Below are 19,866 nucleotides of genomic sequence, written 5' to 3' on the forward strand. Positions count from 1 at the left end.
GTTTTGTTTGCTGTAGACTTTAGGCTGAGGAGATTTGGGATCAAGATGGTTTCATGTTTTCACACATTGATGCGGCCTCTCTGTTCAAAACAGGAAAAAGAAAGCTTGTTTTTGTGCTACATACACAGGATAGATATGTGTATATAACATATAAAAATAAAATAACAACATAGCTGAACTCAAAAACAAGACATTGATCTCTGTGGACCACAGACTGAAAATGTGAAATGCGGGGCTGAAGCTGTGGGCTTGCTGGGTTCTGGGTCACAGACATGACGTGCGTAGGATACAAGAGAGGCCAGATACCCTATGAGAGTGGGGATCAGAGCCAGTCTTGCTTTTGAAGATACGTGTCAGAGTGGGGCCCCCTTCATCTTGGAATAAACCTGCTGGCTTCTGAACTGCTAACCCCTTACACCAGGTGTCCCCAAACACCAGACCACGGACCAGGACTCACAGCAGGAGGTGAGCGGTGGGCAAACGTGGGAAGCTTCATTTGTATTTACAGCCGCTCCCCGTCGCTCACATTACCACCCAAGCTCCGCCTCCTGTCAGATCAGCAGCCACAGCATTAGCTTCTCATAGGAGCACAAACCCCACTGTGAACTCCACATGTGAGGGATCTAGGTTGTATATACTTTATGAGAATCTAATGCTTGTTGATCTGTCACTGTCTCTCATCACCCTCAGATGGGACCATCTATTTGCAGGAAAACAAGCTCAGGGCTCCCACTAATTCTACAATTATGAGTTGTACAATTATTTCATGATATATTACAGTGTAATAATAATAGAAATAAAATGCATTGTAAGTGTAATGTGCTTGAATTATCCTGAAACCATCTCCCCACTTCCCATGGAAAAATTGTCTTCCACAAAACCAGTCCCTGGTGCCAAAAAGTTGGGGACCACTGCCTTAGAGAGACTGGAGGATACAGACAGTCTTTTTTATTTTTTATTTTTTGGGACAGAGTCTCGCTCTGTCACCCAGGCTGGAGTACAGTGGTGGGATCTCAGCTCACTGTATCCTCTGCTTCCCGGGTTCAAACGATTCTCCTGTCTCAGTCTCCTGAGTAGCTGGGGTAAAATTATAGGTTCCTGCCACCACACCTGGCTAATTTTTTTTTTTTTTCGTATTTTTAGTAGAGTTGGGGTTTCATCATGTTGGACAGGCTGGTCTCGAACTCCTGATCTCTGGTCATCCGCCTGCCTTGGCCTCCCAAAGTGCTGGAATAACAAACATGAGCCAACATGCCCAGCCCAGACAGTCTTTAGACTACAGATTGACCTAAATCCTCTGCAGGCTTGAGAATAACCTATTATTATCCCCATTAGCACTAGGGGATGGGGCCTGGGGATGGGACAGGAAAAGACAACTGCAAAACTGCTAGACAGGTAGAGGCAGGTGGTGCTGGGTCAGGGTGTATGTGTGATTGGGATGAGGAGAGAAAGTGACAGCAGTGGAAACAAAAACACCTTGCACTGAAAATTATGACACTGACAGACTTCATCGGCCCCGCATGGCTTCCTGAGCCCGGCTTCTTGATCATGATGAATCTCAGGCTTCTGATGCCCCTCGCTGCCTACCTGTAAGTAATCAACCTGCTTCATGTCATTCGTTGTGTGTGTGGGTGTGAGCCTCCCTGGACTCAGACAAACTGGTAATCAGTGCGCAGTGAATCTGCTCCCCAAAACTGACACAGCAGGCAGGGTCCAGTCTGACAGAATCATAGCTTATTGGTGAAGCAAGGGGCAAAACCTCCCAGTACCTGGTTGAAGGTGGAGACGTCAGCCTGGGGGCACAAGAGCTGGATGGTACTGCTGGACACCTTATGGGTCAGGAGGGGTTATATGTGGGACTCCTGGATGTGAGTGAGCTGGCCATGGACTAAGGCTGCCAGAAAGGAATGTGGAAACGAGATCGTGGCGCACGGCCCCCTGACTGTTGGGCACTGATGCGATCCTTCATTCCTGGGGCTGGAGAGCTCAGGAAGACAATGCTCAGGTGGACCCTGAGGCACCTGAGAAGGATGAGGAAAGAGGTACTCAGGTCCTGAGGCATCTGAGCAGGAACCAACCATGCAATGCAGGCTGCCACAGAAGGGGAGACTCTCTAGCTAAAGGGCAGGTATGGAAATGGCTCAGAGATGCCTTATGTGGCCTGGTTGACGTGTTTGTTTGATAAAAAGACGTTGCAGACCCAATGTCTCGGGCCGAACAGTGTGGTTGTGGTTGGATGAGGCCAAGGTCTCTGGGTCTCCACGGGAGGTCGGTGGCGCTATACTCCTGTCCATGCAGAAAGGGAGAGAAGGGGAATTCAGACGTTTCTGGGGTTCTTGGCTACTGGAATCCATATGGCAATATTTCCAGGTCCCCTTAGGGGAAAAATTAACCTGGTGACGTTGGGAGGTTTGAGGACAAACATGGTGACCTGTGGTGCTTATCTGTTTCCAGGTGGCGCCCTCGGGCCATTTTGGGTGCTGGTGACCACAGTTCCTACCACTTAGTGTATTATAAGCACTAACATAGGCTGCTTGTGGCACAGACCATCACTGTGGCCTGAGGGGGTACGGCCTCCTACAGCTAAGAATCTGAGCTATAATAGTGGAACATATCCACTGCTGCTGGCTACCTAATCTCCCAAACCTGATGGGTTATTCAACAAAAGCAGTACTACAAACTAAGAGAAAAAAAGTATATTACTTGTTTAAATCTGCATCAGTCAGGGTTCAACCTGAGAGACAGAACAAATAGGAGATACAAATTAAGAAATTAATTTTAAAAAGTTGGCTTCCATGGTGTTGGAGGCTGATAAGGCAGTCCAAAATCCACAGGACAGGCCATCAGAAGGGCTAGGACTCACAGGCATAGGCTGAAGCTCCTGAACACAGACTGAATCTCCCTCTCCAGAGGAACCTCAGCACTGCTGGTAAGGCCTTTCCCCTGATTGAATCCGGTCTACCCAGATTATTGAATCAGTTCCTCTAGGATTGTATTTTTTTTTTTTTTGAGACGGAATCTTGCTCTGTTGCCCAGGCTGGAGTGCAGTGGTGCAATCTTGGCTCACTGCAAGCTCCGCTTCCCGGGTTCACGCCATTCTCCTGCCTCAGCCTCCCGAGTAGCTGGGACTACAGGCGCCTGCCACCACGCCCAGCTAATTTTTTTTGTATTTTCAGTAGAGACAGGGTTTCACCGTGTTAGCCAGAATGGTCTCGATCTCCTGACTTCGTGATCTGCCCGCCTCGGCCTCCCAAAGTGCTGGGATTACAGGCATGAGCCACCGTGCCCAGCCAGGATTGTATTGAAAATCAACTGATTACAGACTTCAATCACATCTGTACAACGCTTCACAGCAACACCAAGGTTCGTGCTCTTACATGTCCCACTCTTTTGGTTTCCATGTTGTTCTGGGGGTGGCCTTGAATGTGTTGAAACAGCATTTTGGGTTTCAGTTGCTCACTGAGGCCATGTAGATGGTTTGTTTCAATCTGTTCAATTAAATAATTTGATGGTACCCAGTTCACTGGCCAATGGATGTGGTCTTGAAGGGGCTCATGATGGGCCAATCTTTCAAGGCACCCAGTTTCATCAATTATCAACTCATGGCCAATCTTGCTTCATCCATGCCCCAACCATTTACCCTTCCCCCCATGGGTTAATTTGAATCCCGTATCATATAATTTAATACTGGTATTTAATTTAATGTTTAATATTTAATAAATATTTCAGTTTGTATTTTTAAAAATAAGGACCCAGAATGTAGAAATAAAGATTCAGAAAGAGTGTATTACAAGGTGGGAAGAGATGTAAATTTAAATACGATCATCATGGCAGGCCGCATTGAAAAGGAGACATTTGAACAAAGACTTAAAGGAAGTGAGTCGCAGAGCAAGCCATGTGGATATCTGGGGGAAAGAGTGTTCCAGGGAAAGGAAGCTAAAGTCCAAAGATGGTTTCTGAAATATTTAAAGACGCTCAAGGAGCCCAGGGTAGCTGAACTGAGTGAGAGGAAGAAGAGTAGAAAATGAGACCACATAGGTAAAGGGGAGGGCAGGAAGACCAGGTGGGGTTCGCAGATTACCCTCAGGCCTGTAGTTCTTTACTGTGTATGAACTGGAAAGCCATTGGAGAGTTCAGAGCAGAAAAGTGACATGATCTCCTGTATATTGTATAAAGAGAGCTCTGACTGCTATTCTGGGCTAGGTTGAGGAGGGCAAAGGATTAAAGCAGAGATGAGTTAGAAGGTCTTGCAATAAACCACGTGGATGAGATAGTGACAACTCAGACCAGAGCAGTAGCCATGGAGGTGGTGAGAAGTAACTATCTCCTAGATTTAGTTTGAAAATAAAGAAAAGAATATTTTCTGACACGTTACATTTGAGATGAGAGAGACTAGGAGGAGTCAAAAATGACTTCAAGGTTTTGGGCCTAAGCAACTTGAAAGATGGGGAAAAATGGCAGATAGCACCGTTTTGAGCAAGATGAGGATTCCACCTGGAGCAGGCTGAATTGCAGATGTCCACTAGACCTCCCAATGGAAATACTGAGTAGTAAGCAGCTGAATACAGCGGTCTGAAGTTCAGGGGGAAAAGTCAAGGTCTGAGCTATCATTTTTGGCGTCATCAGTATACAAATATAGAGATTGCATGAAACCATCAAAGACTGTATAGAGAAAAGAGTTTCTAAGCACTTAACCTTAGGAGCTCTAGGGTTAACACCTCTGAAAAAAGAGGAGACGTCGGCAAAGGAGACAGAAAGGAGCACCCAGTGAAGAAAGAGTAAAATTAAGAATGCATGGTGTCCTGGAAGTGAGTATGGAACTGTTTCAAGGGGCAGAGAGTGACAATGGTGACAATGTTACCAATGGGTGAAGCGAGATGCGTGAAGTGAGGTGAGCACTGGCGAATGACTGCTGGATCGATACTGGTGATCTGGACAGGAATGGTTTTGGCGAAGTATTGAAGACAAAAGATGGATACGAATGGGTTTAAAGAAAAAGTGTGAGGAGAGGAATTGAGAGACAGGAAATAGACAACACTTCCATAAATTTTTGCCTTAAAGGGAAGCAAAGAGATGACTTAATCTCACAAACATAATGTTAAGCAAAACAATCTATGTAAGAATGCCCAACTATATTCATATAAAATATTTTTATATATGTCTATGTGTATAAACACAGATATACATATATTTTAGAAACAGGGTCTTGCTCTGTTACCCAGGCTGCATGAACCCTATAGTGAACTGTGCGTGTGACGGATCTAGGTTGTGCACTCCTTATGACAACCATAGCTCATTGCAGCCTTGAACTCCTAGGCTCAAGTGAGCCTCCTGTCTCAGCCTCCCAACTAGCTAGGACTATAGTGGTGGTGATGAAGTGGTCTTCCCTAGGTACAGGCAGTAAGGAGGAGAATTACCTGTAGAGAATTTAAAAGCAATAGTAAAACTGATGAAGGGCCTGTCTGCATTTTATTGTTGCCATGTACCAGCAATTCTAAATAATGATGGTGATAAAGTATGCTCCCGACCAGCTGGGCTGCTACCCCTCCCGGCTTGGCATGCCACCCTGGCAGTGTCTAATTAATCACCTTTACCTTTTCCAGAACAGCACAAAAATCTTTGGTTTTGAACATTCTTCTAATTTCTAATTTCTTATTGTCCAGAATGTTAGTCTTATGTTTTTGAAAACTCTTCAAGATATAAAAAGTTAACTACTGTTTGACATGGCCAGTGTTGAGATTTACTCACGTGTTTTCTGTTTCACACTCCCTCTTGCATCATATGCCTTCCTTTTGGGGTAATTTTCCTTCTTCCTTGAGTGCATCCTTTAGCAGCTGCTTTTGGAAGGGTCTGTTACAGTCTTACTGAGTGAGTGTGTCTCACTCACGCCATTTCTGTTTGTCTGAAAATGTCTTTATTTTACTCTCATTTTTTGAAACGTTTTCCTCTTTGTATACAACCCTAAGCTGGCAATTATTTTCTCCAGCACTTTGAAGGCATTATTCCACTACCTTTCTGGCTTCCATTGTGTGCCATTGAGAAGTCATTTGTCAATCTAATTATCATTTTTCTGTAGGTGATGCTCTTTTTATTCTTCTGACTGTTTATAAGATTTCTTTTTCTTTGGTATTCTGCAGTTTCACTACGGTGTGTTTAGATTTGAATTTCTTTTCATTTACTCCTTTGGAGAGCTGTTAGGCTTCCTAAATCTAATTCATGCCTTTCATCTCGTCTGCAAAATTCTCCATGGATATTTCTTTGTCTGTCTGTCATTTCTATCTTATTATCTCCCCAAGGAACTTCAAATAGACCTTTGTGGAACTTTCTCACGCTAATCTCCATATGTGTTAATAATTTTTTCACTTTCATCTCTGTGCTGTATTCTAAATAAGCTCTTCTAGTTTAATATTTTCTTCTTTATTGCTCTTAACTTCTACATAGCTCTTGTTTATTAAGCTTCTATTCTTGCCTACAGTCATGCATCCTTAATAACAGGGATATTTCTTGAGAAAGGCACTGCCAGGTGATTGTGTCATTGTGCAAACATCATATGGTAGACTTATACAAACCTAGATGGCATAGCCTGCTACATACTTAGGCTAAATGGCATAGCCTATTGTTCCTAGGCTGTAAACTTGTACAGCCTGTTACTGTGCTGAACGCTGTAGACAACTGTAACACAATGGTAAGCATTTGTGTATCTAAACGTATTTACACATAGAAAAGATACAGTAAAAATACATATAAGAGATAAAACATGGTACACCCTGTAGGGCACTTACGTGAACGGAGCTCCAGGGCTGGAAGTTGCTCTTTTAGGGTCTTGCTCTGTCACCCAGGCTGGAGTGCAGTGGCACAATCTTGGTTCACTACAACCTCCACCTCCCAGGTTCAGGCGATTCTCCTGCCTCAGTCTCCGAGTAACTGGGATTACAGGCACCTGCCACCATGGCTGGCTAGTTTTGTATTTTTAGTAGTGATGGGGTTTCACCGTGCTGGCCACGCTGGTCTTGAACTCCTGACCTCGGGTGATCTGCCCTGCCCACCTCGGCCTCCCAAAGTGTTGGGATTACAGGCGTGAGCCACCGTGCCCGGCCACTTATTATAATTATCAAGTATCATATGCTGTACGTAATTGCATGTGCTAGACTTTTATAAGACTTGCAGTGCAGTAGTTTTGTTTACATTGGCATCACCACAAACACATGAGTAATGCTTTGCTATACAACATCATGACGGCTACGATGTCACTAGGTGATAGGAATTTTTTTTTTTTTTGAGATGGAGTCTCGCTGTGTCACCCAGGCTGGAGTGCAGTGGCCGGATCTCAGCTCACTGCAAGCTCCGCCTCCTGGGTTCACGCCATTCTCCTGCCTCAGCCTCCCATGTAGCTGGGACCACAGGCACCTTCCACCATGCCCGGATAATTTTTTTTTTTTTTGTATTTTTAGTAGAGACGGGGTTTCACCGTGTTAGCCAGGATGGTCTCTATCTCCTCACCTCGTGATCCACCCTTCTCGGCCTCCCAAAGTGCTGGCATTACAGGCGTGAGCCACCGCACCCGGCCAGTGATAGGAATTTTTCAGTTCCACTGCGATCTTATGGGACCACTGTCATATATGCCGGGGGTTCTCAACCTCCAGTCCAAGGGCCTGTACCACGGTCCATGGCCTGTTAGGAACCAGGCCGCCAGCAGAAAGTGAGTGGTGGGTGAGCAAGAGAAGCTTCATCTGTATTTACAGCCACTCCCCATTGCTCCCATTGCTCCCATTGCTGCCTGAGCTCTGCTTCCTGTCAGATCAGCAGCGGCATGAAATTCTCAAGGGAGCGTGAACCCTGTTGTCAACTTTGCATGTGAGGGATCTAGGTTGTGCACTCCTTATGAGAATCTAATGCCTTATGATCTGTCACTGGCTCCCAGGAAAACAAACTCAGGGCTCCCACGGATTCTACATTATGGTGAGTTGTAAAATTACTTCATTATATATTACAATGCAATAATAATAGAAATAAAATGTACAAAAATATAATGCATTTGAAATCCTGAAACCATTCCCCCACCCTGGTTTGTGGAAAAATTGTTTTCCACGAAACCAGTCCCTGGTGTCAAAAAGGGTGGGGACTGCTGATATACACGGTCCATCATTAACCAAAACATACTTACGCTTCCCATGACTGTAGTTCTATTTTTCCCCAAATTCATGATTATTTTGTTCTATTCTTAGGATGTTCTATTTATGTATCTTATTCTATTCTTATGATGTTATTTTCCTCCATGTGTAAACATACTGAACATTTTATATTCAAATACTGATAATTCTTCTATGTCAAATCGTTGTTAGTCTGATTTCGCTATCTATTACTTCAGTTGGCTTGTTCCTGAAACTTTATATCCTTGTATGATTCTGAATTTTTAAAATTCATAATCTCATATTTGATGGAATTTTATTTGTGGCAATATTTTGATTCCTGTATTGAGGTACATTCTTTCAGAAACCATTTGCCTTTGTTACATATAGGTGCCTGGAGACATTGCCAATCAGGACCACTTTAAACTAAATTTTCAGCTTAAAAGAGAAAAGTTTAGCTTGTAGGAGTAGGACTCCAGAATTATGTGAGTGCTGGTTTATAAAGACAAATGCTGAGGGCATATTCTCCAGACTCCACCCAGATTAGTCGTCTTCTTAAGGGATTTTCCCCCTGTCATTTTGTATTTTGTTCTGATTCATCATTCACTGAGGATGTGGCCCTTTGGGGTTGCCACTAGAACCAAAACTTTAGGTTTTGGGGGAACCAGCAGATGCCTTGAGCACACAGCAGAGTCAATGCTTCCTTAGCTATCTGGTCTCCTGTTCTTGCTTTGGCATCTGAGGATTTTTCTTAGTTTCTTACCAGTTCAGCCATTTATTTTTTTTTAAATTAAATGTATATCCATGAAATCCAAGGGTTTTGTGGTGTAAAGATTTTTCTGATATCCAGTCTGTTGTTGCCTAATGCAAGTAAGCCTTTCTTACTTTAATATTTTTTAAAAAATCTGTTGCCTTTAATAAATAAGCTTTTCTTAATAAAAAAATTTAAAAACATTGACTGAAATTTGTTTAAACTTCAAACAACCCTAAAGTCCCCCTCTTAGTCCATTTTCTGTTGACTGAGAATACCTGAGACTAAAACATTTGTTAAAAAATGACGCTTATTTAGCTCACAGTTCTGGAAGCTGGGAGGTCCAAGATCAGGGGGCAGAATCTGGCTGGCTTTTGGCAAGGGCCTTGCTTTGTGCTGTGTCATAGCACAGCACATAAATCCATTAAGGAAGGAGAAGCACATGTGCAGAGACCAAACATGGGAGGCAGCCTTGCTTATAACAACTCACTTGAGTGGTGACTAATCCATTCCCAAGCGAGCAAGAGCTTCCTTTCAGGAGAAAGGCATTGATCCCTCTTGAATGACCCAGTCACCTCTTAAAGACACCACTTCTCAACACTGCCACATTAGGGACCAAGCCTCAGCACGAGATTTGGTGTCATATTCCAGCCATGGCACCCCTTTCTCCTTTAAGCTCAACCCCTCAATCCCATTCCCCCTAAGGTAATTGCATGGAGACCATCTCCATTAGGATAGAAAAGTAAGAAAACAAGGCAACATCTAAATGATCAGGACCCAAACTCACTGAAAATCCATTTAAGGAGTTTATTTTGTTTGATAATGATAATGTGGGCCAGGTACGGTGGCTCAGGCCTGTAATCGCAGCACTTTGGGAGGCTGAGGTGGGGGTAGATCACCTGAGGTCAGGAGTTTGAGACCAGCCTGGCCAACATGGCGAAACCCCATCTCTACTAAAAATACAAAAATTATTTGGGTGTGGTTGCATGTGCCTGCAATCCCAGCTACTTGGGAGGCTGAGGTGGCAGTGAGCCGAGATTGCACTCCAGCGTAGGCGACAAAGCAAGACTGTTTCAAAAAAGAAAAGAAAAGGAAGAAAATCTGGCCTTTGACTTCAGCTGTCCTTTGAGTTAAGACACCAAAAAATAGTTTATGAAATAGTGGAACCTAAGGCTGATGGACCACACACATCCTGCATTTGAGTCCATGAATATGAAGTGAGAACACTCATCTGGGCTATCTGGACTGTCAAATACCACATATTCCACACACACTGAAAATTGTCCATTTTCATGGACATGAAATTCATCTGCATGAATCCCCACTTCATGCACTTAAAATGATGTCATCACTGTATTTGACTTTTTGGGAGGTAATCTTTCTACGCAGAGTGCCCCTCTCCTTACTAATCCCTTTGGGGTTGCAACTAAAAATGCGTTTTCATGATTCTAACTTTTATTTAATTAAAGGTAGATTAAAGTACCAGTTATGCTAGCTGGTTAATCTAATGGAGGGTGCAATCAGAGGCCATCAGCTGGTCCCAGAGTGGCTGAGTGCAACGGCTGCTGGTTGTGAGCACTGGGCAGGGTCTCTATGTATTTCCCAGTGAGGAAAATGAAGGCAGAGCAGCACAGTAGCTGTGGTTTCTGTGATATCAAGGGGGCACTTGGGGCCACTGGCCTTTCCCTTTTCTTTTTTGTGTATACTCCCCAAACTTGGTGATAAGAGTTGCTTTTCATGTCTTAAGCCTCAAGACCATCCAGGGAGGAGAAGGGTGAAGGCAAAGAAATTAGTGAATGACAGAGGGGTCTTACTTTCAACTCCCTTGATCAAGAAGAAATGGCACTTACTCATTCTGTTTCTCATTCCAAAAGTTATCTCTGCAAACTGGGAGGTGAAAGTAGGGAAGTGGGGGCTGATGAGAGGGGTGAAGAGGTCTGGTAACAGATAACCAAGAGGTGGGTGTTCTGGTGTAAAACTTGTGGGTTGTTATTACTTCGTTTACCTAATTAAAGGCTTATTTTAAAAAATTAACCTTATTCGAGATGTTGTATGGTTATTTACCCATCCCCTCCAAATCCCTCTTATATTCGAACTTGTGAATTTCATATGTTTTTGGAAATAAGATTCTGCCAGGAAATCATTTTATATCATTAGTCAACCACAATATATTCTTATGCCTTCAGTAAAGATGATTATATCTACCACTCTCTCCATAACCAGCTTGGTGATTATTACTAAATTACTCTTCAGCTTTTTCTAGTTGAGATAAAAATGCTTCTTTTAGCTTTTCTCATGGGCCTCTTCCCCTAGTCTTTCAGTCATCTTCAAAGATGTGTCTTAAAACCTCTTTTTAAGATCTTCATAAATCCATTAAGATCTTTTAAAATCCATAAATAGTTCATGTTGTGATAGCAGTTTGAGACATGCTGGGAAAATGAAGGAATCGCTTCTGGACGTCTTGCTGCATCCTACTCTTTGCTGAATCTCTGTGTCAGAGAAAAATGCTGATTCAGTTTGCACTTTCTACTTTTTATATTCCAATTTTTAAAAATGGCATTTGGCCTCCTATTAGTGGAATATCATGAGTGCAGACAGAGTCAATGATAAATGGACAATTATGATTGAGATTTGGGAGTTACTAATCAACGCAATTCCATATTACTGGCTCTTAAAAACTTAGTGAAAGCATATTTAATTAGATTCCTACCAAAAAATCAATTTTTAAGAAGCATAGTTTTCAAGACCAGCCATTCGTAATAACATCTTTTCTTCTTTGTGTATAGGAATAAGGTTTGTCTTCTGTTATGCCTTTGAGCTGTATGTTTTTGCTCATCCTGCTCTGTACCTGGGTAACTGGTCTCTTCTTTAGCAACTGAGCTTAAAGATAGCTTTCCATGGAAGAACCGAACTGAAAGTTGTTCCAGCATTGAGGATGTCAGCAGAGACTAGCAGAGGAGATATGGTGGCAATACAAATATTTTAAAGGAGTGACTTAAATATATTCCTCTTGGTCAAGAAGCTAAAAGGATTCAGAAATATTGAAGTATCAGGGGATACAAAACATAAAACTTGAATTTTTCTGCCAAAGTTTAGACTTGTTTTCAGGTTTTAATGCTTGTGTGGCCCCCTGCCTTTTGAAGAAAGAGCAAAAGGTATTGATTTGCCAACAAAGAAGACACTTAAATTTTAAATTAGGATACACAAAATAGTGGCAGAAAAGAGAATAGAAGGATTGATGGGTCCTTTTATTTCTAGTCGTATTTTAACTAATTCAGTTATAGGAATTCATTCATTTCAACTTAGGATATAATGCATTTGTCGAAAAGTAGAGGAAATATCTGGAGCTGATTAACGTAAAAGTCCTTCGAAAAGGTAAGTGCCTCCTAACCATGTTGATTAATGTAAATAGATGTTATTTTTTCAATTAGGAAAAGAGAGAGAGATGTTTGTATATTGACAACACTAAAGGCCAGGAATGGTGTGGTTTAGAGGCCAGCACTTAACCTGTGTGAGAACTCATATAGTAAGTCTTATATTCATTTATATTCTTATAGTCATTTGATTCATAAGAAAATTGAGATATTAAGAGAAGATTACATCTTTAGGGTTTACTTTAAAATAATCTAGAAGCAGGGGTGAGAAATTTCATGGGGAGTGGGGTACAGATGAAACAAGTTTGGCCATAAATTGATACTTGTTAAAGTTGAGTAAGGAGAAAATGAGGTTTCATTATACTATTTTTTCAAAACGTTGTATGTATTTGAAGTTTTCCAAAATGAAAAGTTTTTAACACATCACTATAAACATCAAGATTCAAAACCAGATTTTGCTGATTTCAAGCTTGTTCTCTTGCTAACATATGATACAGAGAATAATTTCTGAAAAACTGAAGAGCAATTTGCCAACCAGATAGTAAATTAGGAATTTAAATTTTATTTTAGAAAGTAATGTTTGCACATTGAATAGCCTCAAACAAGCATATTGTATTGAACAAGTGTGTAGTACTGAATCTATATGAATCTTAGTGCTAATGTTTCTTAAATGGAAGCAATCCTTTCCTCTGTTGAACAAGTGTGACTACAAAATAGATTTTTAAAAAATGTCCTGGCATTACTTCATTTAATTTTGTATTCTGAAATGATTTCTTTTTGCCTTTTTGCTTTTAAAGAAGATAGCTTCTAAATATTTTGTAGGAATTCTTATCTATTTATAGATAGGTAAGAATGACGATTTCTCCCATGAGACAGAGTAGATTTACAGAATTTGTGCACTAAGCTCTAATAAGATTGAACTTTAGCTAGGGCAAAGAAAAACCTTTAGCGGTAGCTAATGAGAACCACTTCCATTGGAATGACCTCATGGCTTTAATTTTACACAGGTCTTTCATTCCTTCACCTGATTAGTGAAAAGGTCACCTGTTTAATGAAAATGTTTCTTAAGAAATAGAACCTTAACTACACCGTATTTCCATTTCTCAATACAAAATTATTCTATTGAAGACATTGTGCTAAAGGAAAGAAACCAGAAGCAAAAGGCTATATAAAAAATAATTCCATTGATTTGGCATTCTATAATGACAAACTGTATGGAGAGAAAACCAATGACAAACTATATGGGTAGAAAACCAATCAGTGGTTGCCAGGGACAAGGAGTGGGGACAGGGGACCGGTGGCAGAGAAACGTAAGGGCACTGTTTGGGCTGATGGAATTCTGCTTTATCTTCATTGTGGTGGTGGTCACACAGCTGTACATTTGCCCAAATTCATAGAACTGTACATAAAAAGTGTGAAGTTACTGCACATATATTATTTATCAATAAATCTGATTTTTAAAAGGATAAAGATAAATAGATATAGATATATAGTTTTGAAAATATGCCTCTTTGTCCATGAGAGCACAGTGGCCATGAACTTCCCTGAATGTCAAAGGGAAGCCCCAGCCCTTGGTTGTCAACCACAGTCATAGTCATGATGGGTTGAATCATCAAGGCAATGAAGGGTTTAATTCCAAATGCCAGGGCATAGTCTTCCATGCTCAGATTAACTCCAATCTGAAATCTGTCATTGTACAAATGGAAAGAGTTTTAAAAGGACGCACACATGCGCATTCAAATACAAAACAGCAAATGGTGTTCTTCTCAAGGCTTTGCTCTGCTGAGGAAGCCCAGGTTTCTATTGACAGTTTCTTTCTAAAAGCTCTTTTAGCAGAGATAGCCTGAAGAAATAGACAAATGGGATGGTGCAATGTATTTTAACAATTCCGTGGGATGGGATATAGTATGCTAAGAATTTAAAACTAGTTAACCAATTCTAAAATTAAACCACATTTTCAAAATACTCTGCAACTAGAAAACATTGAACGTCATTTGAGATAAATATGGCTTAGCAAGTCACTTTTGAAATTAGACATATCAGGCCGGGCATGGTGGCTCGTGCCTTTAATCCCAGCACTTTGTGAGGCCGAGGCAGGCGGATCACTTGAAGTCAGGAGTTTGAAACCAGCCTGGCCAACATGGTGAAACCTGTCTCTACCAAAAAACACAAAAATTGGCTGGGTGTGGTGGCGCATGCCTGTAGTCCCAGCTACTCAGGAGGCTAAGGCGGGAGAATCCCTTGAACCCGGGAAGCGGAGGTTGCAGTGAGCCGAGATCATGCCATTGCACTCCAGGCTGGGAGACAGAGGAAGACTCTGTTAAAAATAAAATAAAATAAAATAAACTTATCAATATGTGAAAACAGGTCAGCATGATGAATTTTTTTTACTTTTTTAAAGATTTAATCACTGGATTATTGATTGTCTGAATCAGCAATTTCAGAGTCTAATTAGTCAATATTTCTCTGCAAAATCCACAAATTATTTCCTTTCATAGTTTATTCAATCTGGTAATTAATTCATTTTAAATAATTGTACTGGGATGTTAAATTTAGTCCGTCAAGATTGACATACATAGTTAAAGTTCTCCTGTGCAATTTAGCTAAAACATTTGTAATGTGAATCTATTTACAAAATGAACCAAATGAAAAATGTGAACTATTTTTGTGTCCCTTCCAAAATTCTTTACATAAAAAAACAAATAGAAGCATTTTAAAACTATATGATTTAACGAAAAAGCATTATTTCCCTGCAAGATACTACTAATTAAACATAGCAAACCCCATAAATGACCCTAGGTCCCACACAGTGAACATGACAGGTGGTCCAAATGGGACTTGGAGCTTCAGGTCTTTCTTGTTCAGCTAACAATTTTTCCCTTGAACAAATGTGGAACTACATTGACGCTTTTAAAACTTAGATGAAATCAAATGGCAGATTTCCTCCTTTTAGTATGCAAATTATTTCATGTTGGAATCTTGCTTTAATCTGTTCAGATGCCTAAGCAGCTTGACAGTGATTTATTTGGTTTTGGATAAGACCTCTACATGTGATGGATTCGAAAAAAAACACAGTTTTGATGGTGGGCTCCAAGTGGCTTTGAATCCTAAGATTTTTAGTGCAAACCCCCAAATTATTTCCAAGATACCTGAAATTACATGTAATCATACTATCTAAAATCTTATCTTGAAGCTCCGGCTGGGTTATTTCACGGTGGCCTCCACTTGGTTGCTGTGGAGACACTGAGCTACCATGCAGAGAACACTGCCTAGGACTAGCAAGTTCTTAGAAAATAATTGTTGTATTTGTGTTCTTCCATTGGATATTTGGCACTAAGTACAGGTGAGTCTCTGGAGTATTGTCTGTAATTTAAAAAATGGAGCTCCCTTGAAGCTGTATTCAATCATTTATGTATTGTGTATTATGGAAGTATGAGATTAGCATTTCTCAATTTACTCTATAACTTAAAGGAAAGTAATAGGAACACATGCTAAAGCATAAAAAAATTAGGTTGTGCCTGTATAACAATGAAATGGTTAAATTAAAAAAATTTCAGGCTGGGTTCGGTGGCTAATACCTGTAATCCCAGCACTTTGGGAGGCCGAGGCGGGCAGATTACGAGGTCAAGAGATCAAGATCATTCTGGCCAACATGGTGAAACCCCGTCTCTACTAAAAATACAAAAATTAGCTGGGCGTGGTGGCACATGCCTATAGTCCCACCTGCTAGGGAGGCTGAGGCAGGAGAATGGCTTGAACCCAGGAGGTGGAGGTTGCAGTGAGCTGAGATCATGCCACTGCACTCCAACCTAGTAACAGAGAGAGACTCCACCACACACACACACAAAATTTCAATAGCTCAAAGTTTTATTTTCATATTGTATGTATGTATTTCTTTTTTTGGAGGAAATACTAACCAAGTGCCTACATAAAGCGAGAACTAGAGGAAACAGCAGAGGCATAACAGGGAACAAGCTAGACAATGAGGGCACCCACGGAGCTTGCACCCCATCAGGGAATAAATTAGTACCAGATAACTGCTTTGATTAATTTTTAATTAAATTGATCAGTTTTTACGTCATGAAAAAAATGCAAAGTAAGTATCTTTTTATATAATAATCACAAATTAGGCCAGGCACAGTGGCTTAAGCCTGTAATCCCAGCAGTTAAGAAGGCAGAGGCGGGCGGCTCACTTGAGGTCGGGCGTTTGAGACATGGCGAAAGCAACATGGCGAAACCCCATCTCTACTAAAAATACAAAATTAGCCAGGCATGGTGGCGCATGCCTGTAATCCCACCTATTCAGGAGGCTGAGGCACAAGAATCACTTGAACCCGGGAGGTGGAGGTTGCAGTGAGCTGAAATCACACCACTGCACTCCAGCCTGGACATGGAGCCAGTCTCTAAAATAAATAAATAAATAAAAATAAAGAAATCACAAATTATTTTATGTAAACTTCTATCACACAATGATTGAAATCATGCATGGTCAACAGTCTTAGACTTTCTTCTAAACCTGAATACTAACCCTTTGCATGAGATAAATTTATTCTACACTTGCTAAATTTGTAAGTTGCCTAGAAGTTGGAGCAGTAATTAGATGTAAATGAACTTACAGAGATTGAATTCACATATGTAGAAAATGATATTTTGTCAGTATGTTGAGTCAGATATGTAAATGATCATTTTATTTAGTGCCAAAGTTCACACATCTATTTGGTCAAGTTCCTTTTGTTCCTCTACTGAGTATGTCTCCAGACACTAAAATACTAGGTTTATTCGATCCTTGCCCAGTAATGACTTTTAAAAATGTATCCCAAATTAATTATGTCTGAAATGATTTTTCTCTTCACTAAACTTACTGACCATCTGAGTGAACTGACAAATTAGATAAAAGATGGCTGTGCAGGCCTTTGGTAGAAAACTCTGAACATTTTCTCTGGGAGAACCCTAACAGTTAGATAACGAGTCTCATTTTACAGCTTCTTAGAATCTCAGGATTCTCCCTATTCATGTGGCTTAAACTTTCCCTGCTTTCATGCCCATAACAAAACATTCTGAGCATTTCTTAATTCATCAAAGGATTTTGTTTTTTCTAAACATCTCACATCCTGACAGTTAATTATTAATATTTTTCTCATTTCCCTATTTGTTTCTTCAGTAGAATGATGTTAAGTTGCTTCCATCAGTAGAATGAAGTTAACATGCAGTAGAAATGCAATATGGCTGTGAACCAATATGTTCTGAACTACTCAAGACTAATATACATTTATCTTTTCACAACATGGAAGTTATAGTCAGGAATAGTAAAAATGACTGAAAAATCGTTATTATTATTTTTACTAACTCTCAGGTTCTCCTTCCTAAGTATAGCCATTGACCATGAAACGAAACTGATGTGGTTTGGCTAGAATTATTTTTTCCTAATCAAGAGATTGCTAAGAGAAAACAAAATATTTAGCATGAATATTGGGGGAAGATAGAGATTTACTTCCTGTTACAGTAAGAAAAGAGCAAGGTAAGCTAAAAATCATATTTTTTCCATAAAGAAAAAATAGGCATAAACTGGTGAAAATCAAATAAAAACAGAAAATCTAAAAGCAATTTCAGGCTGGGTACAGTGGCTCACACCTGTAATCCCAACACTTGGGGAGACCGTGTAGTGTCTTGCACCTGTAGTCCCAGCTACTCAGGAGGCTGAGGCAGGAGAATCGCTTGAATCTGAGAGGCAGAGGTTGCAGTGAGCTGAGATTGTGCCACTGCACTCCAGTCTGGGAGACAGAGTGAGACTGGGTCTCAAAAAAATAAATAAATAGGCTGTGAGTGGTGGCTCACTCCTGTAATCCCAGCACTTTGGGAGGCCGAGACGGGCGAATCACGAGGTCAGGAGCTTGAGACCAGCCTAGCCAACATGGTGAAACCCCGTCTCTACTAAAAATACAAAAAATTAGCTGGGCATAGTGGCGGGTGCCTGTAATCCCACTTAACATGGGAGGCTGAGGCAGGAGAATTGCTTGAACCCGGGAGGTGGAGGTTGCAGTGAGCTGAGATCGTGCCTCTGCACTCCAGCTCCAGCGACAGAGTGAGACTCTGTATCAAAATAAAAATAAAAATTAAAATAACAAAAATTAAAATTAAAATAAAAGCAATTGCAACAAAAACAAAAATTGACAAATGGGACCTAATTAAACTAAAGAGCATCTGTACAGCAAAAGAAACTATCAATGGAGTAAACAGGCAACCTACAAAATGGGAAAATATTTGCAAACTATGCATCCAACAAAAATCTAATATCCAGAATCTATAAGGAACTTACACAAATTAATGAGCCAAAATCAAAGAACCCAATTAAAAAGTGGGCAAAAGAGGCGAGGCATGGTGGCTCACACCTATAATTCCAGCACTTTGGGAGGCTGAGGCAGGCAGCTTGCTTGAGCTCAGGAGTTTGAGACCTGCCTGGGCAACATGATGAAACCCTATCTCTACAAAATAAAAAAGATCAGCTGGGTGTGGTGGCACGCACCTGTGGTCCCAGCTATTTGGGAGGCTGAGGGGAGAGAATCACTTGACCTCTGGGGGCAGAAGTTGCAGTGAACTGAGAAAGATACGTAATCATCTCCCCTTTTTCATTTCTGATATTGATAACTTATATTTTTTCCGTTCTATGCATGAGTACTCTCTCTCACATTTATTAGACTTTTCAAATGACTAATTTGGCTTTGGTAATTTTTCCTATTGTACTATTTTCTATTCCATTGATTTTATTTTTTGTTATCTCTAACATTTTCTACTTTTCTTTGAGTTTCATTTGCTTCTGAAGATGAATGTTTAAGTAACTTAATTTTTATCCTTTCTCTTTTAAAAAAATAAACGCATTGGAGACTGTATGTTTCTCTCCCTGCACTGCTTAACTGCATCCTATAAGTTGTGATTTTTCATATTTTCATTGTCATTCAGTTCAAATTATTTTCTAACTCCAAGTATAATTTTTTGACCATGTTCTTTCTTTAATTATGAAACATTTGGGTATTTTTAAATTACAATTTTGCTAATGATTCTAGCTTAATTATGGTTGTCAGAATACTTTTTCCGTATGATTTCAATCTTTTGGTATTTATTGAGTACTACTTTTTGGCCCAGTTCAAGCCTGTTTTTGGTCACTTTTCTATGTTCACTTGAAAATAGTCTTTATCCTGCAGTGTGTACAGTTTCCACATATCCATCATTGCAACTTTATTCGACATGTAGTTTGAATCTTCCTAATCCTCACTGATGTTTTTTGTCTGCTTGTTATTGAGAAAGCTGTGTTCACATTTGCAACTGTGAGGGTGGACTTTTTTATTTCTCTAAATTTTTTTTGGCGTTTTGCTTAATGCATTTTGAGGCTATGATTTTTGTGCATACAAATTCAGAACAGCTTTATTGGCCGGGCACGGTGGCTCACGCCTGTAATCCCAGAACTTTGGGAGGCCGAGGTAGGTGGGATCACTTGAAGTCAGGAGTTTGAGACCAGCCTGGCCAACATGGCAAAACCCCATCTCTTCTAAAAATACAAAAATTAGTCGGGTGTGTTGGCACACGCCCATAATCTCAGCTACTCGGGAGGCCAAAG

General features: G+C 40.6%; 1 protein-coding gene across 1 annotated transcript in view; it reads right to left on the minus strand.

The window, feature by feature from the left end:
• LOC103217997 (thiamine transporter 2) overlaps nt 1-19,866 on the minus strand; it is a 45,226-nt gene that overhangs the window by 8,794 nt on the left and 16,566 nt on the right. Inside the window, 3 exon segments of the mRNA XM_038001440.2 lie at nt 2,917-2,923; nt 9,204-9,280; nt 13,803-13,940. Coding sequence (XP_037857368.2) covers nt 2,917-2,923; nt 9,204-9,280; nt 13,803-13,940 — 222 coding nt within the window.

The sequence above is a fragment of the Chlorocebus sabaeus genome, chromosome 10, assembly GCF_047675955.1.
Source record: "Chlorocebus sabaeus isolate Y175 chromosome 10, mChlSab1.0.hap1, whole genome shotgun sequence".
NCBI classification, from domain to species: domain Eukaryota; kingdom Metazoa; phylum Chordata; class Mammalia; order Primates; family Cercopithecidae; genus Chlorocebus; species Chlorocebus sabaeus.